We start from the raw sequence: 12,101 nt of genomic DNA, 5'->3' as shown, positions 1-12,101 counted from the left end.
TGGCCAGGATTGGATCCAAAACAGCCAGAATAGATGGATGTCAGGGGGTGTGGCATACGCAAATCAGTTATGCTAATGACACACTTCCAGTGATGGCAAGGCCGTGGCATATGCTAATGAGTTATGCTAATGAGTTCCTCCAGCTCTTTTTCTATGAAATGACCCCTGCTTAGGAGAGGGTGTTATCTGGCACTGGCAAACCCTCCATATTGACATGTTCAAAGGGAAAGTTTCAGAGATTGAGGCGGTCAGGACAATCACACTGAAAGCCCTTCGTGGCCTCGGCCCCTCTCATCTGTGTGACGACCTCTTCCCCATCATGGCAGCTTTGCTCATCTGGACCGGGCCTTCGGCAGATAACATCCCACAGTTGTGCAAAATTGACAAGTGCTTGCGTACAAGGGCTTTCTCTGTGGTGGCTCCCACCTTATGGAATGGCCGGCCTGAAGAAGCCAGAAAAGCTTCTACCCTCCTGGCTTTCCACAAACTGTGCACGACTGAATTATTCAGCAGGGCTTTCTACTCAGATTATAAGGCAGTGTCATAAGAAATAGCACAGAGGGATGCATTGGTAGGAAACAGGGACTATAGACTATACTACGCTGATGCAGATATTTATTTATTATTAAATTTATAGTCCGTTCTCCCCGCAAGCAGGCTCAGAGCGAGTCCCATCAATTTAAAAGACAGAAAATAAAACTGGTAAAACCGGTAGCATGAAGAAGCGTAAAATGCTCCTACTGGGTAGTTTCCACATTGCTAAACATGTCGTGGTAGTTAGTTACGCTTTGTTTCAGAAAGATTCCATCTCTTGGCTCAGCTTTATGGTTGTTTTCAATTTTTCAACAACCGTACCCTACTGCATCTGCTCGCTGAATGTCTTAACTGTTGATCACCATTGTATTTTGCTCCGCGAATGTCCTAAGTGTTGATTATATTGTATTTCACTTCACTGTATAATCCACCTTAGGGGCTCAGTGAGAAAGTTGACAGACAAACAGACAGACAGACAGACAGATTAAAGTACACTCGAAGGGACGTGGAAGTGGGGGTTTGGCTATTTTGATCTTTGTGGACCTAAACATAAATGTACAAGTGCTAGAGAATAATTGCCCTAATAATTTTCAGGTTCTACTTCTCAAAGGTGATCATTTTAGAAGTCTGTGCTAACGTATATATCCTTCCTAGGGGCTTATCACCCCAGAAAGGTGAGTGTATCTGGGATAGATAGATAGATCAATCTGTGGCAGAACTTCAGGGGGCAATTCACTCAACTGCATTGCTTCCTTATTGCAGAATAAGCAACAACAGAAGTCAGAGATGATGACCACAACTAGAGCTACACAGTTCTACGGGGTTCACGCTGATGCAGCACGTTTGCAGCTACTTGGCTGGAATACTTCTGATAAACACGCAAATAGAGAGAGCATTAAAATGCCAGCCCCCCCCCCCCCGGCTCAACTTTTACAAGCAATTTCCTTTTACCTTATGAGTAGCACCGCGCGGACAAAACAGTTACAACATGATTTAAAATGCCGCTGGACATTTGGAGAGACTGCTTTGTTGGCAAGAATCGGCCCATAGGTGGCCAGTTGACCATCACTAATATCAGCAGTACAGAGCCAAAGGTTACTATCGCTGGACAAGAACATCTTTAAATCTTGAATAATGCTTAAAGGCTAGTGACAAAGGACAGACAGAGGAAGCACTTGGAAAAGGTTTATCTAAACTGCTTTCAGGTAGAGAAAGATAACGTATCTAATTTTCCTTTAACTGATTGCATTTTATAGATCACAAAACAATTCCACAACATGCCGCAACGCTGAAAATAATACTCACAAGCGTCAAAGAACTGGACCACAGAGTTGCCATTTACAATTGATTGCCCATTAAGAGGGGGAAGTAAAACATTACATTACAGAGGGCTTTTGTTTTATTCAGCCCAAATGGGCTCACTGTTCGAATTAACCTCTTTTTCTAATGCGCCCTGGGAGACTGGGGTTCATTCTTTTTTTCTTTTTCAAATTTGGGATGCGGTAGGCAGCCATAAGCACTGAGTGCTACTGCTTTAAAGCATTTGAGGAAGATGAGTCTTAATTTCAAACTGCAGATTGCAGATAGCGGTACAGGGCCCTCTAGTAGATTGCAGATCTACTGGGAATCCATCCTCTGGGAATCCATCCGACTAACTGCGAAATGAACAGGAGTTGTGTAGCTGCCGTATTTGTTGAACTGAGACCGGTGTCTCCTATAGGTAACCTCCCAAAGGAGAGAGGGGAGCCAATCCGTTCATTATTACAAAGCATTCCTTCTACTACCTAGCCCACAGACCCAATTGCTACAAAACAGAAAAAAGCAGAGGGCGAGCAAAGCACAAGAACCAGGGGCAGAGTCAAGTCTTTTTCTTTCCAGGCGCTTAATTCTTGGGGAAGCCCACAGAAAAGTCCTAAAAAACAATTCACCAGGGCGAGATATCAATTGTATTATGTGGCACTTAAAGGAAGGGAGGGAGAGAAAAAAAAGAAAATAATGATGGTTTTTAAAAAAAAAATGGGGAAAAAGAAAAAAAAAAGAAAAGAAAAAGAAAACCATCAGTGAAAATTGCCCCTGAAAACTTCACAGAATTGTAACGGCTTTCTCTCGCTTAAATTGATTGGTGTAGCAACGTTATGAGATGGCTATTAGAATTCATTGCGCGCCACAGAAAGCTGAAATGTCAGCAGGCTATACGGCAAAAGTAATGGGTCCTGAACTCCTGTTAGTCAAAAATGATTTTGTTTCAAATTAGAAATTGATTTCTTTTGGACACAAGCCCTTTGCCGGCTTCCAACTTTTGTAGCTGTGCCTGGGAAGAGATTAACCTCACCCTCCGCTTGGGTCCCCCTTCTGATGAGCCCCTTTCAAAAGTTTCTGTGCAGCGAATGCTTTTTTAATGTGGCCACGGTCTTAACCAATAACACAAGATGTTTGTTCCTTGGAGAGCTGCACCACATTTTGCCTTTCTTTTTATTTTTCTGCTGACACAAATCACAAACTCACTGACAAGTTTAAAAGGAAAGGAAAGAAAAGGAAAGAGAAAAAGGGGGTGGGTGGGAGAAGAAGCCTGGCCCAGAAGTGAGCCAAAAATGATGCCAGACTTGGCGAGGAAGCTCAAACCTGCTCTGTGCCCACCCCAAGAAAGATTGAGAGTGGAAAACGTGCCAGCTATCAAGACCCTCTGAGGTTGAAGAATGTGAGGCTTCCTAGAGGGAAGGAAAGAATGGGCTGGGTCTGCACCAGAAAACCCCAAACATGTGCTCCAACGTTCTTTTGCGAGAAAGCTGTAGGATCAGCTGGCCAGTGGGGTAGAGGCCTGGAGCACAAGGCATACAATATGCGCTTTCCGTTTCAAGTTACTGACCACCCCTATGCATCGGGGGGGAAAGGTCTTACAAAATAAAGTTTACGGTGGGTAGCCATGTTGGCCTGCCGTAGAAGTCCAGTAGCACCTTAAAGACCGACAAGATTTTCAGGGTATGAGCTTTCGAGAGTCAGAGCTCCTTTCATTTAAAGCCCGTCTAAGCCTCGGCCCCTCATATCTGTATGACCGCCTTTCCCCCTGTGTTCCATCGTGGCAGCTTCTCTCATCTGGACAGGGCCTTCTGCAGATACCGCCCTGCAGCTGGGCAAAATCAACAGCTGCCCGCAGATGTGCTTTCTCTGTGGTGGTCCCACCTTACGGAATTGCCTGCCTGAGGAGGTCAAGAAAGCTCCCGCTCTCTTGGCTTTCTGAAAACTAAGCAAAACTGAATTATTCAGGAGTGCTTTCTACCCAGATTATAGGGCTGCGTCGTAAGAAGTAGCTCAGAGAGATGCATTGGTAAGGACAGGGCCTATACGCTACTCTGTTGGGTACTGTCTGCTGATGTAGCCATGTACCCACTAGAGAGTTTCCTCATGACAAAACATGCCATGTAAATTATTTATGCTTTGTATAGTCGAAGGCTTTCACGGCCGGAGAACGATGGTTGTTGTGGGTTTTCCGGGCTGTATTGCCGTGGTCTTGGCATTGCAGTTCCTGACGTTTCGCCAGCAGCTGTGGCTGGCATCTTCAGAGGTGTAGCACCAAAAGACAGAGATCTCTCAGTCATGTGAGAGATCTCTGTCTTTTGGTGCTACACCTCTGAAGATGCCAGCCACAGCTGCTGGCGAAATGTCAGGAACTGCAATGCCAAGACCACGGCAATACAGCCCGGAAAACCCACAACAACCATATTTATGCTTTGTTTCAGAAAGATTTTATCTCTCTGCTCAGCTTTAAGCTTGTCTTTCAAACTTTCTGCTACCATACCCTATTGTTTCTCTTTCACTGAATGTCCTAACTGGTGTTCATTATTGTACTTTGCTCAGTGAATGTCTTAGCTGTTTGCTTATATTGTATTTTCACACGTACTGTGTAATCCACCTTGGACCTCAGTGAGAAAGGTGGTCTATAAACAAACAAACAAACAAACAAACAAACAAACAAACAAACAAACATACAAAATATCAACAAAGATATCTGACAAAGGGAACCTTGACTCTCAAAAGCTTATGTTATGCTAATATAGATTAAGATCATATGCCAATAATCAATACTGAACAATACTAGGCCTAGCTTCTATACTCTCTAGATAAACTTTTAAACTTTACATGAACTTTCAGTGTATTTTTTCTATGTATAAGGTAATTCAACAGGTGTGCTTTCATCCTTTAACAATTAATTAAAATAGTGGACTCTACCGAGATTGATGTTCTTCTATCAGAGATTCAACCAATGGTGATCGTCCAACTTAACTTTTCCTGACACTTGTTAGAGATTTGTAGTTTTGTTGTAAAGTTCAAATTATGACATAATTTTTTAACTAATTGGAAAGCTGTACTATGAAATTATAAATATTCAGTGAAGTGTCAAACCAATCAATATTTGTTTGTGCTATCATGTGAATAGAACCTAAAAATTTACATATGATAAGGTATATCATTGCAAACACAGAAAGAATAAGCAGGGTACTGATGGAAGAGATCTCTTGGGAGAATCTAGGTGAGAAACTATTTCTACCTATGTATTTCATAGAAACTTTGAGCAATGTAAACTTAGGATTTATTGAGAAATGTTAGTGAACTTATTTCTTATTGCCTTTCTATGTTCTGTTGTTATAGGATTCATATTAATAGCCATTTATATTTTGATTGCTTGCTTCATTAAAAAACTAAAGTATATTTTCAATAAAGTGAAATAAACTCTAGATTGGTGTCTGTGTGTTTGATAAGGAGTTGCAAAGCAATATTGAACCCTATATAAATAAATGTACTGATAAACAGCTGGTTCAAAGAACTTATCTGTTTGACAGGTCTAAAGACTAACTGCTTTCTGCTTCCCCGGAGAAAGATCCATCTTTCTCTTGGCAAGTTGAAACTTGGTTTTAGACACGAGATCTGTCTCGTTACACTTATACCCTGGAAATCTTGTTGGCCTTTAAGGTGCAACTGGACTTAAAGGGACCAAGGATAACATTCAGTCTGACAGTAAAAGAAGGATGTGTGATGGAAATATTTGCAGGGAATGCAGGTTAGCTTGAGAAATTCTACCTGGCTGGGACATTTGCTGTTGAAGGGCACATTGCACGGGACTTCTGTTTTGGCAAGCTGAAATGACCGCAAACCTTAAAAACTCTAACTGTGCAAGCCAAGCAGGGTTTGAAGACTCCTGTGGAAAGAACCCTGAGGATGCAAAGCTAATACACAAGGTCACGAGCCCCCCCCCCCAATTAAAGTCCCCGTGTCTGCTTTGACCCTAAGTGACGCTTGGAGTGTCAGCGTGCAATCTGGATCAGGACCGATGGGTGGAAGGAGAAGGGGGCTTAAGCAATTTTTCTATGCTCGCTTTCCAACCTGAAACATCCCCGCGCAGCGCCTTTCTACCCCACCTGCATCTTTGCACTAGTACGGCACATGGCAGCTTCTTGAGGCCGATTCAGGTCAGAAAGAGGGCATGGTGGGGCTCAATCCCTCCTCTTCCTGAAATTTATTTATTATTTCATACATTTTATCCCACCCTTTCTCCATGCAGCTCAGGGCAGCATGCATGGTTCTCTCCTCCTCTATTTCCTCCTTAGATCAACACTTTCAGGGAGTTAAGCAGGATTTTCACCCAGTGGCACCTTAGAGACCAAGAAGATTTTCAGCAGTCCTACAGACCAACACGGCTACCCGTCTAACCACCTTCAGGTTGTTAAGACTCAGCCTAACTGGCCCCGTGCCATCCTGTAAGTTTCATGGCAAGTGAACTCAGGCCTAGGTCTCCTCCGCTCCTGACTCAAATGACTCTCTAATCTATACATCAATTGGCGAAGAGTGCTCACAGTTCAAATCAGGGTCTCAAAATCTGCTTTTTTAAAAAAATATATAAAAGGGGCTCCCAGGAGCTCCCAGAGCCTTCCTGCTCACGGCAGCTGCCAGTGCCTCGATTCATACAAAATCACGCACTAGGAATCGGGGTACTTGGGTGTGCGGTGCCAGGAGCCCCAGGGGGCAACAAGGGCCCTGGGGACAGAACTGGCAAAGCCAGAGAGCTGGCAGACCAAATGGAGAGACGTAGTGCGGCCTTTGTGGGCGTGCTAGGCGCCTTACCTCTTCTTGGTCTGACCCGTTCCTTCTCGCCCTGCCTCCAAGGGACTCCCTCTTCCGCATCCATGCCAAAGCCAACCATTTTCTTCCCTGATCCGTTTCCTCCACCACTTCCCGGGGTTCTGCAGCTTCTCGCTGATGCTGGCGTTCTGGAGTAGCAACCTTCACGGTCAGGCCGGGGGGGACTGGAAGAGGTAAAAGGGATTCAGGAGTCACACATTCCATTCTCAGCATCCCTCCTGTTTTAATGTAAGTGTGACTTCATATACCCAAAGGATGAACACAATTTAAAAATACCTTCACAGTAACACTGAAATGGCTCATTTTCCTGGGTGATCAAATCACAACCTTCCAAGTAAATGTAGAAAATCTACTAGCCCTCAATTTTGGGGAGTGGGGTTTTCCTTCCTATATGTGTCTATGTCAGTCATTTGTGGCCTGTCGAGGGACTGGAAGATAAAAATACAACTCATTCCAAGTTACATAAGCGGATGCCTTTGATCGCTAGAGGCTCTTCTTACTAGGCGATGAGATGTATTTTTAAAATTTTTTAATGTCATTTACTTTTTAATTTTAAAACAAGCCGCATACAGGATAGAAATAAAAACATGACAACAGTAGTGAGAGATCTACACATAAGCATCCATGAAAGGTTTCCAAATATCTAAAAATAAGTCCCTCCACAGATGTCATTTATATGCCATGTCAGAATACTGATAAAGTTGTTAGGTCCTCAATCCACTGAATTACGAGAGGTGGCATTTATCTTCCCAATGGGACCTGCATACCTGCGGAACCGCCTCTTCCATTACGTCCCCTGCAGGGTGTTGCGCTCTGCAGACAAGCAACTCCTGGTGGTCCCCGGCCCGAAGGACATCCGTCTGGCCTCATCCAGGGCCAGGGCCTTTTCTGCCCTGGCCCCGGCCTGGTGGAACGCTCTCCCGCTGCAGATCCGGGCCCTGCGGGACCTGTTACAGTTCCGCACGGCCTGTAAATGGAGATGTTCCGCCGGGTCTTTGGCTGAGTGCCACCGGGTGTCCCCCTTCCATCAAAGACCGCCACTTTTTCTGGGGCTGCGCTTGGCCATCTGCTATGCCCGTATACGGACCCCCAATATTTGTTTAAATAGCCTGCGCCTGGACTATTTTAATGATTTTTAAAAAATTATTGATTTTATGTTTTTTTTAATTTTAATGTATTTTTAATGTTGTTAAGCCGCCCTGAGCCCATCTGTGGGAAGGGCGGGGTATAAATCGAATAAAATAAATAAATAAATAAATAAATAAATAAATAAATAAATAAATAAATAATTTAATGTAAGTCTTTGGGTTATAGTAAGGGCACAAAAGATCCATTTTTGTTGACTATCAGTTAGGTTCCATGATGCAGATAGTTTTGGACATGCCCAAAGCATGTGCTTAAGAGACACATCCATTAAGTTACAACACCATCTGACGAAGAGAACTGTGGTTCTCGATATCTTATGCTACAATAAAGTTGGTTAGTCTTAAAGGTGCTACTGGACTCTTTTTGATTTTGCTACTACAGACTAACACGGCTAACTCCTCGGCATCTAACACCAGCAACTAGGCACTGTAATTAGTCCTTTACTAAAAAGGTGCTGGGATATCCAATATACCCTAAACATAATTTTTTTTGGAATAAGTTGCAGCTTAAGAAACACAGAAACAACAGATATAGCATTTCAGGCCTTATCCCGTTGCTTTGGCCAGACTGGGTGATTTTATTCCATTCGCTCCTAAAACTCCACATACCATATTTGTTAGCCAACATCAAATACTTATAAACAAATATTTTAGGTTTAGTTTTCTGTATTGATTCAATGAGAATTTCCAAACGTGGGGAAGACTCTGAAATGCTCAATGTTGCAGGGCCATTTTTGGATACCAACACATGTTGTGGTTGTAAATATTGCCTTGAGCAAAAGTTGAGAAGTCATACCTAGACCTCAGTTGAGAACTCATCATTACAGCCTGTCAACTGATCCAAAGTAAAAGTTTCACTATCTGTCCAAGACTTCCATAGAAAAGATTTCCTCTCATATTTTAAATCTTAATTTAGCTTGGGAAAATGGGTCAAACTGATATTGCTGTAACATTAGGAGACAAAGTTCTTGAACTTCAGAAATTGCTGGGGGAACAGAATCCGGTTTAGCACTAATGCACTCCCCGGTGAAAGAGGGGGACGAGACAAAAAGCCTCTAAGAGACTCCAAGACGGATAGTCGACCCGCAAGGAGGAATTCCAATAATTAGAAAAAGTTAGCAAATATGCCTGATGATGTAATCTGAGATGAGGAAAGCCAACTCTTCCTTCATTAAATGCAAATTGGAAAGCCAACTCTTCCTTCATTAAATTGCAGCCTCTTTAGAGAAATTCAAGGTAGTAAGCAGCTCCACATAAATTCCCAAAATAAAGTATTTATTAGGTGAGGGGATACTGACAAGCCAGATCAAATGCTAATTTTTTTCGGATGAAGATGGCGATTAATACACATAGAGAGAGCTTGTAGCATGCTAAGAGCACTTCTAATACATTAAGTGATTCCGCACACGTTGGATAATGCACTTCCAATCCTCTTTCTAGATCATTTGGAATGGATTTTTTTGTGTGCGGAACAAAAAATCCACCTCAAGCGATTGATAAAGTGCATTGGAAGTGCATTATCCAACGTGTGCGGAATCAGCCATTGTCTTGTTGCACTCTTAGGAATATATCAGGAAGTGTTTAAAGAGAGCAGGACCAGTAAGTTGAAACCATGTCCCCCAACGTCAATCTTCGAGGTCTCACAGCAGACAAAAGAGCTGGAAGCCAGGGCAGGGAGGGGCCGTGGCTCAAGGGCAGCACATCTGCTTGGCATGCAGAAGGTCCTGGGTTCAATCCCCGGCATCTCCAGTTATGGACCAGGTAGCCAGTGATGTAAAAAACTCTGCTCGAGACCTTGGATAGCTGCTGCCGGTCCGGGTAAACAATATTGACCTTGATGTGTGTGGCCATCTGACCCGATCCCCAGGGGCAGCTATATCTGGAGCTGCTGGCCAGCACCCTTTTAAAGGAGGGAGGTGTATTTCCCTTTTGTTTGGAAGCTGGCTTTTATTCTTGTAGTTTTGCTATCTGTTCTAAGCCACCTTTCAGACTACTTGATCAAAAAGGCAGTGTATCAATCTTAAGTAAATAAATAAGATTGGGAAGCATTATCCCCAGATCGAAGAAAGTTCTTGCTGTGGAGGCAAATAGATTAATTGATCGATCAATTGATCAGAACAAATTGCAAGGGGGTCACAGATGAATTGATCCTGTTACTGGGTGGCCACAAATATGAACTCCAGGCCTGGAAGTTCATAGGATTGGAATTGAGCAAAAGGACATTGAGGCCACCTGGACTTCAGGCATTGACCGTATGAATGGCAAACGCCCTGGACATTACTTTAGGGCATGGGACTTAATAGGTATCGCAACCCTGGCTCCAGGGAAAATTTATCCAGCTTCCAAAGTTCGGGGGGGGGGGGCAGAGTTTCTATCTCAATGGAAATATTGGCAATACTCTCTTTCACCCAGGAGTTTCGGCACAATTAGCATCGTTTAAAAGATATTTAAGAAGCCAGTCCTTATTCCGGCGCTTCCTGGGCTCCCAGGCTAAAGCTTTAATTAGAATTGATAGCCCTGTTTTCCAAAGAGGGCGACCTTTGACTTACAAAATTAGTGGGAGGAAGTTACTTTGCTGGAACACTCAAATAGCTTCTCTTGACAAGGCAAGGTTACCTCTAGGATGGAATATCGCTTTCAGGGTTGAGTAGCACTACATGCGCCAGAGAGAGGGGGGGAAATTAAATTGCTAATTTTAAAGGACAGGATGGAAAAGAAATAAAAAACGCACAGCGTAGCAAGCGCTTGCTAACAAGGCCTTGGGGTCTGACCCTTCAGCTCTTATGTGGAACAAAAGCCTGAAGGGACAGAAGTTAAGGAGGAAGGGGGGAAATGTATTAATATTGGGTAAGTGTTTCAAGGGCGTAAACCCTGCAGGGCCTCTGGAAGTGCGAGGCAGACTCCTCTGCGCAGTAGTGAACCTCTGCCCAAGATAGCATCAGCACCCAACTCGCCCTTCCTTGGTAGCCCTGCTCACATGCTACAGTGAACAGGCGTATAGTTTGCATGTGGGTGTATACATGGGCGTGCCAGGCCTCCTGTTCTGGCTGGAGGCCTCTCGCTGGCAAACTCTGTTGGTTTTACCATAGAGTTTCCAGAAATGCCTGGAGTTACCCTTTGTCATTTCTGGGTTTTACCCAGAAGTGACATAGCGACGTTGCCGATGTCATCCCGCCACCCCCATGTCCCTGCACCCAGCTCTCCCACCAGTTGCCAGGCTCAGCCTGGTAAACCCATTAGCAAAACACCTATTTGTGAGGAATAGCCAATATGTATACACTTTACAAATGAACCCCGGGATTATAGCCTAGATATAGGTGGGGTTTCAATCACATGTTCACTGAATGAGAATTATACATCAGCCATATTATAAAATCAAGTGTACACTGTACACGAGTTGTACATACATTCACTGTAGCTTCTGAAAAGAGCTGGTGTGTGTCCATTTCCATGGGCAGAAAAGCCGCAGCCTTGGCCAGAGACACTCCCACCTCACTTACTGCTTTGGAATAAGTCCTGGGAGACCTAGTTTCATATTCCCACAATGACATGCAGCACACTCTGGGGGTAATGCGCTAGGGTTGCCAGGTCCCCTTTCTGTCCCGGTGGGAGGCTGGGGACCTGGGGCTTACCTTGCTTGTGGCCCCAGCACACTTCCCTGGCAGATGATGTCATCACCCACTCCCGGAAGTGATGTCATCATGCTGCCCCTGGGAGTGCACCCAGGAGTCCCATTCCCGCACGTTTCTACCCCACCACCAGGTGAGTTGTGGTAGGGAGTGAAGGGTGATAGCAGGGTATCCCCTGCCTACACTGGGGGAATGGGATCCCTGCTAGCTAAGACACATGTTCAGAGCAACCAGTCCTGTTTAGGACCCAATTTGCAGTGAGCCAGACACAGAGAATATCTCAGGATACCTGCCTTCCTCTAATGAAACCTGTGCCCTGCTCCATAATTTTGAGATTATCCAGTGAGGCCCTGGTTTAATTTCCATCCTCGATGGGAATTGGGTTACCCTCCCAAAAGACAGGGCCTCTTCTGTGGAGCCAGTTTGGTATAGTGGTTAAGAGTGTGGGACTCTAATCTGGAGAACCGGGTTTGATTCCCCGCTCCTCTGCTTGAAGCCAGCTGGGTGACCTTGGGTCAGTCACAGCTCTCTCAGAGCTCTCTCAGCCCTACCCACCTCACAGGGTGATTGTTGTTGTGGGGATAATAATAACATACTTTGTAAACTGCTCTGAGTGGGTGTTAAGTCATCCAGAAGAGCGGTATATAAATCAAATGTT

At 44.3% G+C, this 12,101-nt stretch overlaps 1 protein-coding gene across 1 annotated transcript in view; it reads right to left on the bottom strand.

Annotated features, from left to right (window-relative positions):
* KIAA1328 (KIAA1328 ortholog) overlaps positions 1 to 12,101 on the bottom strand; it is a 260,928-nt gene that overhangs the window by 41,363 nt on the left and 207,464 nt on the right. Inside the window, exon 9 of the mRNA XM_054986693.1 lies at positions 6,652 to 6,833. Coding sequence (XP_054842668.1) covers positions 6,652 to 6,833 — 182 coding nt within the window. The remainder of the gene's footprint in view (positions 1 to 6,651; positions 6,834 to 12,101) is intronic.

The sequence above is a fragment of the Eublepharis macularius genome, chromosome 8 (genome assembly GCF_028583425.1).
Source record: "Eublepharis macularius isolate TG4126 chromosome 8, MPM_Emac_v1.0, whole genome shotgun sequence".
Classification (NCBI taxonomy): Eukaryota; Metazoa; Chordata; class Lepidosauria; order Squamata; family Eublepharidae; genus Eublepharis; species Eublepharis macularius.
This window is presented reverse-complemented; position numbering and strand designations above follow the sequence as displayed.